Source organism: Leucoraja erinacea, chromosome 43 (assembly GCF_028641065.1).
Source record: "Leucoraja erinacea ecotype New England chromosome 43, Leri_hhj_1, whole genome shotgun sequence".
Taxonomy (NCBI): domain Eukaryota; kingdom Metazoa; phylum Chordata; class Chondrichthyes; order Rajiformes; family Rajidae; genus Leucoraja; species Leucoraja erinaceus.
Genome location: NC_073419.1, coordinates 160650 through 173915, shown reverse-complemented (window position 1 = coordinate 173915; position 13266 = coordinate 160650). Strand labels below are relative to the sequence as shown.

General features: G+C 48.9%; 1 protein-coding gene across 3 annotated transcripts in view; it reads right to left on the bottom strand.

Annotated features, from left to right (window-relative positions):
* The window catches only part of setd2 (SET domain containing 2, histone lysine methyltransferase), a 125492-nt gene that overhangs the window by 57947 nt on the left and 54279 nt on the right, over positions 1–13266 (bottom strand). For all 3 annotated transcript variants that reach the window (XM_055664695.1, XM_055664696.1, XM_055664697.1), the window contains exons 5-8: positions 10724–10852; positions 6870–6998; positions 5160–5283; positions 1901–1978 (exon numbers count right to left, since the gene is read on the bottom strand). In XM_055664695.1, coding sequence (XP_055520670.1) covers positions 1901–1978; positions 5160–5283; positions 6870–6998; positions 10724–10852 — 460 coding nt within the window. The remainder of the gene's footprint in view (positions 1–1900; positions 1979–5159; positions 5284–6869; positions 6999–10723; positions 10853–13266) is intronic.

Here is a 13266-nt window from a genome sequence, read left to right as displayed (position 1 = left end):
CTGCGACACTCTCGTCGAGCTGTACGAGTTACGTCACTGAACCAGGGCTCGGGTTTAGCTCTAGGCTGCAAAGTTTTTAACGGAGCCACAGAGTCCAGTATAGTTCTGCAGGAGGAGTGAAACCAAGAACTAATCTCCTCCGTACCAAGAGAAGTGGACGCAGAGGGGGCGCAGAGCTGCTCGAAAGCAGCAGAGAACTTGCCAGCAGCAAAAGGGTTAAAGGTCCAACAGCGCCGAGCAGACGCTACAGGTTTAACTGCAGCACAGGTGAAACCAACATCAAATAATACAGGCATATGATCAGAACCCACACTATCACAGATCTCCAAATTAAACACAGACAAGCCATGAGAGAGAACAAGGTCTAATGTATGTCCATGTTCGTGTGTGGGACCAGACACACACTGCACAAAATTAAAAGAGTCAATAAGACTTAAAAAGTCCTTCACCAATGGCTTATCAGGACAGCACACATGTATGTTAAAGTCCCCAACCATAAGGACACGATCATAGTTGGGCATAACCCCAGCCAGAAAATCAGAGAAGTCATTCACAAAGTCCTTATGATATTTGGGGGGGGTCGGTAGATGACAGCGCAAAGCACCGGGTCGGAACGACCCACCTCAAATAAAGTAGCTTCGAAGCTGGAGAACGAGGATGACATTGCGCACTGCTTGCATTTAAAGTTATTTTTATAAATAGCCGCTGTTCCTCCTCCACGGCCCGACATCCGCGGCGAGTTGAAATAAGAACAGCCAGCCGGTAAAAGTTCAATAAGAGCGCTGCACTCACCAGGACCGATCCAAGTCTCTGTCACACAGAGGAAATCCAGGCCATGGGAGCAGAAGAAATCACTCAGGATAAAAAAATTTTTTGCCAGGGATCTAGCGTTCACCAAGCCAATCCTGGAAGGGGACGGACTCTGTAGGTCGGCGGATCGGGGAGCCTGGAGCAGTGTCCGCAGGTTCCGGAGATCCACCCCGCGGTGGCGGGGCCGAGGAGAGCAGGGGGAGCGAGGCCGGTCCCGCCGCAGCCTCTGATCAACCCGGAGGAGCCGGCACACCTGGTGACCGCCCCCGTCCCCTCCGAGGCAGCGTGTCCGGCCAGTTCTCCGGGTCGCAGCAGGCGGACAGCGCTCTGTATCTTCCGGGAGGAGATTGTCCGGTGGCAGCTGAAGAGCACCAGGCTGGAGACCCCTGGAGGCAAAGCCCACGAAGATGTCGCTGACAAAGGGAGCTGCTGACGCCCATGGCCCCGGAGGACATGCCGGCGACCGGGCGCACCCAATTTAAACCTCACCAGTCGCCCGCTGCGTTTTCCACAGCGACGGCGACGCTTCCTACGGGGCAAGGCCCAGTGCAGGTGAGTCGGGATTCCCGATAGGAACGAGGGCAGGGTATTATATTCGCGATAATCAAACGCACCGACATTATGTTGAAGATCTAAGAGAGATTGACGATCGTACACCAGCAGAGACTTTAACTGTATAGTGCCAAGGAAAAACACCAAACACAGTGAGAGCAACAGACGGGCAGCCACACACACCGGCGCCATCTTTTCAATAATATCTTTTCTATCTAGGACACATGACAATAAAACTCTGACTCTTGACTTCGTAAACGATGGGATAGTCCCAGCCTCAACTACCTCCTCCGGCAGCTCGTTCCATACACCCACCACCCTTTGTGTGAAAAAGTTACCCCTCAGATTCCTATTAAATCTTTTCCCCTTCACCTTAAACCCCCTGGTCCTCGATTCACCCACTTTGGGCAAGAGACTCATTGCGTCTCATGTGAAAGAGAGATTCATTTCACTTGCATTTTATGTGCAAGTGACGAATGAAACTTGACTTGAGAGAGGGACATTAGGATCACATTTGACAATCTGTTTCTGTTCTGACCTTTTGAGTTTCACAGTTGGGTTCACAGCTGTGGTTCATGAAACGAGAGCAGTTTCCTTTCAGAGTCGCATCAATGATCTAGTGACAAGAGAAGCAAAAACACAAGTGAGGTTTGCATCAACAGATATAGCAAGTGGTTTTCATAATAACCAGTGCAGTGGCAGCTGCCCCGTGACTGCTTTTAGTCCCAGGCTGCCCTGCACCATCTAAGCGCACGTCACTCGGGTTAAACGAGCAACTGATAAGAGTCATACAGCGTAAAACAGACCCATCTACCCAACTTACCCAGACTAGCCAACATGCCCCATCTACTAGCCCACACCAGACAACATAACCCATTTACTTGCCCACACTGGACAACATGCCCCACTGGGGGGCAGTGTTAGGTGTGAGGAGGATGCTAGGAGACTGCAGGGTGACTTGGATAGGCTGGGTGAGGGGGGCAAATGTTTGGCAGATGCAGTATAATGTGGATAAATGTGAGGTTATCCATTTTGGTGGCAAAAAACGGGGAAAGCAGACTATTATCTAAATGGTGGCCGATTGGGAAAGGGGGAGATGCAGCGAGACCTGGGTGTCATGGTACACCAGTCATTGAAGGTAGGCATGCAGGTGCAGCAGGCAGTAAAGAAAGCGAATGGTATGTTAGCTTTCATAGCAAAACGATTTGAGTATAGGAGCAGGGAGGTTCTACTGCAGTTGTACAGGGTCTTGGTGAGACCACACCTGGAGTATTGCGTGCAGTTTTGGTCTCCAAATCTGAGGAAGGACATTATTGCCATAGAGGGAGTGCAGAGAAGGTTCACCAGCCTGATTCCTGGGATGTCAGGACTGTCATGAAGAAAGACTGGATAGACTTGGTTTATACTCTCTAGAATTTAGGAGATTGAGAGGGGATCTTATAGAAACTTACAAAATTCTTAGGGGGTTGGACAGGCTAGATGCAGGAAGATTGCTCCCGATGTTGGGGAAGTCCAGGACAAGGGGTCACAGCTTAAGGATAAGGGGGAAATCCTTTAAAACCGAGATGAGAAGAACTTTTTTCACACAGAGAGTGGTGAATCTCTGGAACTCTCTGCCACAGAGGGTGGTTGAGGCCAGTTCATTGGCTATATTTAAGAGGGAGTTAGATGTGGCCCTTGTGGCTAAGGGGATCAGAGGGTATGGAGAAGGCAGGTACGGGATACTGAGTTGGATGATCAGCCATGATCATATTGAATGGCGGTGCAGGCACGAAGGGCCGAATGGCCTACTCCTGCACCTAATTTCTATGTTTCCAACATGCCCCATCTACTAGCCCACACCGGCCAACATGCCCCATCTACTAGCCCACACTGGACAACATGCCCCATCTACTCTAGTCCCACCTGCCTGCGTTTGGCCCATATCCCTCTATAACCTATCCAATCCTCAACCTCTATCTACCTCATTGGTGACCATCGGACTACCTTTGATTGGACTTTGCTGGCTTAACCTTATTCCCTTATCATGTATCTGTACACTGTAAATGGCTCGATTGTAATCATGTATTGTCTTTCCGCTGACTGGTTAGCACGCAACAAAAGCTTTTCACTGTACCTCGGTACACGTGACAATAAACTAAACGGACTGAACTATCCATGTGCCTGCCCGAGTGTTTCTTAAACATTGCGGTAGTCCCTGCCTCAACTACCTTCTCTGGCAGCACATCCCATACACCCACCACCCTTTGTGTAACGGTGCTAGCTCGAAGGGCCGAATGGCCTACTCCTGCACCTATTGTCTATTGTTCCTATTCAATCTTTACCCCCCCCCCCCCCCCCCACCTTAAACCTATGTCCTCTGGTTCTCGATTCCCCTACTCTGGGTAAAAGGTTGTGCGTTTACCTGATCTATAGGGAGAGGTTGAGCTGGAACGCAGGAAGCTATTCAGCCATGGACAAGCTAGATGCAGGAAAAATGTTCCCAATGTTGGGCAAGTCCAGAACCAGGGGCCACAGTCTTAGAATAAAGGGGGGGCCATTTTAAGACTGAGGTGAGAAAAAACGTTTTCACCCAGAGTTGTGAATTTGTGGAATTCCCTGCCACAGAGGGCAGTGGAGGCCAAGTCACTGGATGAATTTAAGAGAGAGTTAGATAGAGCTCTAGGGGCTAGTGGAGTCAAGGGATATGGGGAGAAGGCAGGCACGGGTTATTGATTGGGGACGATCGGCCATGATTGCAATGAATGGCGGTGCTGGCTCGATGGGCCGAATGGCCTCCTCCTGCACCTATTTTCTATGTTTCTATCTATCTAATAAAGTCCTAGCCTGCTCAACCTCTCCCTATAGCTCAGGCAGTCGAATCGTGGGAACACCTGATCTCTCTATAATGCTACTTTCAATGAAATATGTGCCTGCACTCCAAGATCTCTCCGCTCTTCAACACTCCCCAGATCCCTAGCATTCACCATGTAGGTTCCCGCTAAGGTTAAGACGTCCCAAAAATGCAACACCTCACGTTTCGCTGTGTTAAATTCCTCAGCCCACCTGGTCTAGTTCGTTGTCACGTGTACCGAGGTATTGTTGATGTCAAAAATTGCAGCAGAAACATGTCAGGTGACCCTCGGACTACCCTTGAATGGACTTCATGTTGCACTAAAAAGTTATTCTCATGTATCTGTACACTGTAAATGGCCCAATTGTCATCCGCTGACTAGTTATTCCAGCACTTTGTACTTTTCCTTTACAAAGGAGACGGGTGTCAGGGGTTATGGGGGGAATGGAGGAGAATTGGGTTAGAGAGAAAGATTGAATGGCGGAGTGGACTTGATGGGCCGAATGGCCTACGTCTTCTCCTACTACTTATGATCAAAAGGCACAGAAATAAGGGGATTGACAATAGACAATAGGTGCAGGAGTAGGCCATTCGGCCCTTCGAGCCAGCACCGCCATTCAATGTGATCATGGCTGATCATCCCCAATCAGTACCCCGTTCCTGCCTTCTCCCCATATCCCCTGACTCAGCTATTTATAAGAGCCCTATCTAGCTCTCTCTTGAAAGTATCCAGAGAACCGGCCTCCACCGCCCTCTGAGGCAGAGAATTCCACAGACTCACAACTCTCTGTGAGAAAAAATGTTTCCTCGTCTCCGTTCTAAATGGCTTACCCCTTATTCTTAAACTGTGGCCCCTGGTTCTGGACACCCCCAACATCGGGAACATCTTTCCTGCCCCTTAACAATTGAGCAGGGAAGGGGATGGGGATGGGAAGGCCAGAGGCCACATTGGTCATTCTCTCACCTCGTCGTTTTTCAGTGCCATAAAGTAGTAGTGGATATTCTTGTTGCGGGCGTACTCCTTAACACGGTTCTTGAACTCCTTGTGGTCCAGCACTTCCCCGCAGTACTCCAGGACAAAGCTATTCCTGCAGATACAAAGGCCACCATTATTGCAGTAGTGTTTCACTGCCTTACCCCCTCTCAACCAACGACGTCTGCAAATACACACAGTTTCAACTTGAGGTTGACCAGAAAATGCCGGGTATTTGTATTTTTCCACAGTCTTCTCCTTGCAAATGAAACATAAATAAACCAAAGGAATAGTTAGATCTCAGGCCGGGTGTTGAGCAGCCAGGTTGTTGCCTCTGTTGGCGTCATTGTCTGCCAGACCCTGACACAGCTCCATTTGGTGGGTGGTGGAGCGGGCTCCCAGAGATGACATGGTTGGCTGTCTGTTGTTCTGTGTGAATGCCAGGGTCATGTGAGTGTTGTAGAACACATGGATCACTGGTGTTGAGAGGGTTAGATCAGCCATGATTGTATGGTGGAGTGGACTTGATGGGCCGAATGGCCTAAATCTGCCCCTTGAACTTACGATCTAACAGTGCAACCACATAGTTTTGAGAGTGGCGTCACGGGTAGATCGGGTGGTAGACAGCTTTGTGCCACAGAAAGTAGTTGAGGCCAGTTCATTGGCTATATTTGAGAGGGAGTTAGATGTGGCCATTGTGGTGAAAGGGATCAGGGGGTATGGAGAGAAGGCAGGTACAGGATACCGAGTTGGATGATCAGCCATGATCATATTGAATGGCGGTGCAGGCTCAAAGGGCCGAATGGTCTACTCCTGCACCTATTTTCTATGTTTTGATACATTGGCCTTCATCAATCACGATAATGAGTATAGAGGGTTGGGATGTTTTCTTGCAGTTGTACAAGGAGCTGTATTGGGAGCGCTGCGTTCACTTTTGGTCACCCTGCATTGGGAAGGATGTCGTCTCGCTGGAAAGAGCGCAGAGAAAATTGACGAGGATGTTGCCAGGACTCGAGGGCTGGTGCTCCAGGGAGAGGTTGGGCAGGCTAGGACTTTATTCCTCAGAGCGCAGGAGATTAAGGGGTGATCTTACAGAGGTGTACAGTCATGAGAGCGATAGGGTGAATACACTTTGTTTGTTTACACGGAGCAAGGGGAATCAGGAATCCGAGGACATAGGCTTGTGAACATAGGAACATGAGGGACAACCTTTTCACTCAGAGGGTGGAGGTTATGGAACGAGCTGCCAGAGGAGGTAGTTGAGGCAGGAGCTATAACAACATTTAAAGGACATTTGGGCAGATTCATGGATAGGGCAGGTTTAGAGGGATTTGGCCCAAATGCAGCTGAAGGGGACTGGCTAAAATGGGGCATCAATTAATACGGACAAAATTATGAAATCCCCGCCATAATTCCCTCCAGAAATGTGGTGTCCAGGCGGGTGAGGCGGCCAATCTCCACCTCACCGGGACTTCCGCGTCTGATGGGCGGGTGGAATTTGCTATGGAACTCCGACCTGGCTGGAGCCGGCAGGTCCGTTGCCATAGCCGACTTTGCGGCGGCTGGTTCCGGTATCGATAGACTCCTCTCTGCAGGCCCGGCAACAGGGATAATCCAAAAAGGCTCTGGGACTAAGGGTGCCGGATCATCAGTGATGCACCTGGACCATAGAGGCAATGGACACAGTATGGCTTCACTCACACTGACAGTTCTTTATCGGCTCGTAGTCCCCAGCCTTTCCTCTCAGTCAGGATAACATCCACGTCTGCGTACTGCCGTCTCTGAAACCTCCGGTTAGTGCAGTACTCCCCGTGTAAGCACCTTGACGAACTGTGGAGGCAAGAGCACAAGTCAGCTGCCGCTGCACAAAGATGCACGCTTCAAGTTTCCCCCTCCCCCGACTCTCAGTCTGAAGAAGGGTCGCCACCTGAAACGTCACCCATTCCTTTCCTCCAGAGATGCTACCCGAGTTACTCCAGCAATTTGTGTCTATCCCATCCTCTAGCCACAGTACTGCATTGACAATAGACAACAGGTGCAGGAATAGGCCTTCGAGCCAGCACCACCATTCAATGTGATCATCCCCAATCAGTACCCCGTTCCTGCCTTCTCCCCTTATCCCCTGACTCCCCTAGTTTTAAGAGCCCTATTTAGCTCTCTCTTGAAAGCATCCAGAGAACCGGCCTCCACCGCCCTCTGAGGCAGAGAATTCCACAGACTCACCACTCTCTGTGAGAAAAAGTGTTTCCTCGTCTCTGTTCTAAATGGCTTACTCCTTATTTTTAAACTGTGGCCCCGATTTCAGGACTCACCCAACATTGGGAACATGTTTTCTGCCTCTAGCGTGTCCAATCCCTTAACAATCTTATATGTTTCATTGAGATCCCCTCTCCAGAGTGTACAAGCCCAGCTGCTCCATTCTCTCAGCATATGACAGTCCCACCATCCCGGGAATTAACCTTGTAAACCTACGCTGCAGTCCCTCAATAGCAAGAATGTCCTTCCTCAAATTAGGAATGTCCTTCCTTAAAACTGCACACAATACTCCAGGTGTGGTCTCACTAGGGCTCTGTACAACTGCAGAAGAACCTCTTTGCTCCTATATTCGATTCCTCTTGTTATAAATGCCAACATGCCATTCGCTTTCTTCACTGCCTGCTCTACCTGCATGCTTACTTTCATAGACTGACATACAAGGACCCCCAGATCACGTTGTACTTCCCCTTTTCCCAACTTAACGCCGTTGAGCATTCTACTTCTCACTCCCCACTCCTCTGAACCTTTCATTACTTGCGTGAAGCTGCCTTAAGCATCTTCGTTTAGTTTAGAGATATAGCATGGAAACAGACCCTTCTGCCCACAAGTCCGGGCCAACCAACGATCATGCTAGTTTTAGCGTGCAAAATTAACGTGCCAATTAACCTACAAACCAGCAGGTCTTTGGAGTGTTGGAGGAAACCGGAGCACCCGGAGAAAACCCACGCAGTTACAGGGAGAACGTACAAACTCCGTAGAGACAGCACCCGTGGTCACGATTGAACCCGGTCTTTGGTGCTGTAAAGCAGCAACTCTGTGGGTGCGCCACCAAACCTCTTGACTTTTCGACACAGGGTGCTAACGTTCTTTGTTCCACCCCCTTCACTTCTGCAGCTTTCTCCTCTCTACTATAGTCTGACAGTCCATGTCCTCCCAAGATGCTGCTTGACCCACTGAATTACTTCAGCAGTTTTGGTAAACCAGCATCTGCAATTCAGTGTCTCTTCCAAATATAATGACCAGTTCACCAGTCAATAACTGATATCTTTTAATGTGCCAATTGAAATTCTTATCTTCAGTCAGGGAGGCACAGCGGTAGAGTTGCTGCCTTGCAGCGAATGCAGCACCGGAGACCTGGGTTCCAACCTGATTACGGGTGCTGTCTGTATGGAGCTCGCATGTTCTCCCCATGACTTGCGTGGGTTTTCTCCGAGATCTTCGGTTTCCTCCCACGCTTCAAGGTCGTACAGGTTTGTAGGTTAATTGGCTTGGTAATTGTTCCTTTTGGGTGTTGATGTGCGTGAATCGCTGGTCGGCGCGGACCCGGTGGGCCGAAGGGCCTGTTTCCGTGCTGTATGTCTAAACTAAAGATGGCATCTACTTCTGTCTGACACACCCACAATTAAGACTTGGCTTTGAGGACCTTCTTCAGCTGACAAAACTCTTGTTTTACTTTAAGAAGGAACTGTAGATGCTGGTTTAAACCGAAGATGGACACAAAAAGCTGTAGTGACTCAGCGGGTCAGATAGCACCTCTGGAGAAAATGAATAGGTGACGTTTCGGGTCCCACCACCTATTCCTTTTCGCCAAAGATGCTGCCTGACCTGCTGAGTCACTCCAGCTTATTATGTCTATTCTCGATTTACTGGCATCTCAACTTGAAATTCAATTTCTTCCCCGGCTGTTGGTCACAATTATGGCAGGGTGAGATCCTTGGGGAAAAAATACTAACCATTTAATCCCATTCCTTAGTTTTCCCCTTTAGCATTGTTTCCTGGATGACAAAGGTCGTTTGTGCTCGGCAAGGCCAGCAGCATCATCAAGGACCAGTCGCACCCTGGCCACTCCCTCTTCTCCCCTCTCCCATCGGGCAAGAGGTACAGAAGTGTGAAAACAAACGCACACCTCCAGATTCAGGGGCAGTTTCTTCCCAGCTGTTGATCAGGCAAGTGAATCATCCCACCACAACCAGAGAGCGGTCCTGAACTACTATCTACCTCATTGGTGGCCCTCGGACTATCTTTGATCTGACTTTGTTGGCTTTACCTTGCACTAAACGTTATTCCCTTATCATGTATCTGTACATTGAGAACGGCTCGATTGTAATCAGGTAATGTCTGTCTGCTGACTGGATAGCACGCAACAAAAGCTTTTCACTGTACCTCAGTACGCGCGACAATAAACTAAACTGATCTGTGAAGTGGCTATAAGTTAGCTTGATGAAAGCCAGGAACACTGAAGGCGACCCTTGCTCGAGTTACTGGGGTCGCTTCTCCAGCACCTCATCAGCAAGGAAAATTTATGATGTTGCCAGGACTCGAGGGTCTGAGCTTCAGGGAGAGGGTGAGCAGGCAAGGGCTCTTTACCTTGGAAGCGCAGGAGGATGAGGGGTGATCTTATAGAGATGTATAAAATCCATGAGAGGAATAGATCAGGCAGATGCACAGAGACTCTTGCCCAGAGTAGGGGAATCGAGGACTGGAGGACATAGGTTTAAGGTGAAGGGGAAAAGATTTAAGAGGAATCTGAGGGGTAACTTTTTTACATAAAGGGTGGTGGGTGTGTGGAACGAGCTGCCAGAGGAGGTAGTCGAGGCTGGGACTATCGCAACATTTAAGAAACAGTTAGGTGAAATGTGTAAGAAGGAACTGCAGATGCTGGTTTAAACCGTAGACAAAAAAAGCTGGAGTAACTCAGCGGGACAGGCAGCATCTCTGGAGAGAAGGAATGGGTGACGTTGCAGGTTGAGACCCTTCTTTCGGTACATGGATAGGATAGGTTTGGGGGGGGATATGGGCCAAATGTGGGGCAGTTGGGACTAGTATAGCTGGGATATGTTGGCCGGTGTGGGCGAGTTGGGCCAAGGGCCTGTTTCCATGCTGTATCACTCGATTACTATATGACTATAAATAGTAACTGACCATAAGTCAGAGGGTGGAGAATCTGTGGAATCCCTTGCCACAGAATTCTGTGGAAGACAAGTCAGACAAGTTTAAGGCAGAGATAGATAGATTCGTGATTAGTACGGGTGTCAGAGGTTACGGGGAGAAGCCCCCCCCGTGATTCCATGATAAGGGAATAACGTTTCGTGCAAGGTAAAGCCAGCAAAGTCCGATTAAAGACATGGGGAAAAGGCAGGAGAATGGGGTTAAGAGGGAGAGATAGATCAGCCATGATTGAATGGCATAGTCTAGATGGGCCGAATGGCCTAATTCTACTCCTATCACTTATGGCCTTAGGTAAGGAGTGGGGAGAAAGTGTTTATCCTTGGCCGAGGGATTTTCAGAAAGCCATTTACCATTCTATCATGAGTAAGCGGTTGAGGCAATCCTCGCCACAGGCCAGCTCTCCGCGCTCCCGATCCTCCCGTGGCAGCACACACTCACACTGCATACGTTTGATGTCCCGGTGAGACTTGCTCTTCTTCCTGAGAAAGATAAATCACTCCAGTTAGGGCTGAGGAAAGGCAATAGACAATAGGTGCAGGAGTAGGCCATTCGCCCCTTCGACCATTCAATGTGATCATGGCTGATCATCTCCAATCAGTACCCCGTTCCAGCCTTCCCCCCATATCCCCCGACCGCTATTTTTAAGAGCTCAATCCAACTCACTCTGGAAAACATACAGAGAATTGTAATACAGAGCATACAGGAATGACACAAACCTGGCTATGTTACACAAATGTTGCCGACTTCTTAAAAAAAACCCCACAAATTACTGCAGAAAAAGTCAACAAACATTTCTCTAACTGTTTGACACAAAGTTTTTAGGACATACTTTTTCATTAACCTCGCTGGAGACCATCAGACTAACTTTAATCGGATCAATTCCTGGTCAATTCGTCCCTTCCCACCCAAACCACCCCCTCTCCGGGCACTTTCCCTTGCAACTGCAAGAAATGCTACACTTGTCGCTTTACCTCCCCCCTTGACTCCATCCAAGCACCCAAGCAGTCTTTCCAGGTGAGGCAGAGGTTCACCTGCACCTCCTCCAACCTCATCTATTGCATCCGCTGTTCTAGGTGTCAGCTGCTCTACATCGGTGAGACCAAGCGTAGGCTTGGCGATCACTTCGCCCAACACCTCCGCTCGGTTCGCAATAACCAACCTGATCTCCCGGTGGCTCAGCACTTCAACTCCCCCTCCCATTCCCTATCCGACCTCTCTGTCCTGGGCCTCCTCCATGGACAGAGTAAGGACCACATTAAATATAGGAGCAGCACCTTATATTTCGCTTGGGCAGTTTGCACCCCAGCGATATGAACATTGACTTCTCTAATTTCAGGTAGTCCCTACTTTCTCCTTCCCTTCTCAGCTCTCCCACAGCCCACATGCGCCACCTCTTCCTTTCTTTCCCCCTCCCCCCCCCCCAACCCTCACATCAGTCTGAAAGAAGGGGTTCGACCCGAAACGTTGCCCATTTCCTTCGTGCCATAGATGCTGCCTCACCCGCTGAGTTTCTCCAGCATTGTTGTCCAGCTATCTTTAATCGGACTTTAGTTTGGAGATACAGCACGGAAACAGGCCCTTCTGCCCGAGTCCACCCCGACCAGCCATCCCCGCCACTACCCTACACACACGGGACAATTTTACATTTACACCAACCAATTAACCGACAAACCTGTACGTCTTTGGAGTGTGGGAGGAAACCGGAGCACCCGGAGAAAACCCACACAGGTCAGAGGGAGAACGCACAAACTCCGTACAGACAGCACCCGTAGTCAGGATCGAACCCGGGTCTCCAGCGCTGTGCCACCGGCCGCCCCAACTTTACCTTGTACTAAACGTTGTTCCCTTTATCCTGTATCTGTATACAGCGGCTGGCTTCAATGTAATCATGTATAGTCTTTCTGTTGACTGGATAGCACACAACAAAGAAAGCTTTTCGCTGTACCTCGGTACACGTGACAATAAACTACACTAGAAAGAACTCTGATAGAAAAAGAGAGTAAACAAATATTGCCCAAAAAAAAGACACAAAACTCTGTGAGTCAGGCAGCATCTCTGGAGAACATGGATTGGCGACGTTTTGGGTTTGAGAAACGCCTGAAGATTGGTCTCGACAGAGATAGGTTGAATAAGTTAGGTCTTTATTCTCTGGAGCGCAGAAGGTTAAGGGGGGACCTGATAGAGGTCTTTAAAATGATGAGAGGGATGGACAGAGTTGATGTGGACAAGCTTTTCCCTTTGAGAATAGGGAAGATTCAAACAAGAGGACATGACTTCAGAATTAATGGACAGAAGTTTAGGGGTAATATGAGGGGGAACTTATTTACGCAGAGAGTGGTAGCTGTGTGGAATGAGCTCCCAGTGGAAGTGGTGGAGGCAGGTTCATTGGTATAATTTAAAAATAAATTGGATAGGCATATGGATGAGAAGGGAATGGAGGGTTATGGTATGAGTGCAGGCAGGTGGGCTAAGGGGAAAAAAATTTGTTCGGCTGTAATTGTTATATGGTTATATGGTTATATATGGACCTGAAACGTCACCTATCCATGTTCTCCACAGATGCTGCCTGACTCACTGAAACACTCTAGCACTTTGTGCTTTTTTTTTGTAGGTGGCATCTGCAGTTCCTTGTGTCTTTAAACAAATATTATCTGTGGGTTGAACTTTACATTCACTCCACGCTGTTCTGGACTTCCCCATCATTTTAAAGACCTTGATTGGACTAATTCCTAACGCAGAGAATACAGAACAAACTAACTAACTTCGGATACAACTTCCCTTAAAAACCCAGAGAGTTGTGAAATTGTGGAATTCCCTGCCACAGAGGGCAGTGGAGGCCAAGTCACTGGATGGATTTAAGAGAGAGTTAGATAGAGCTCTAGGGGCTAGTGGA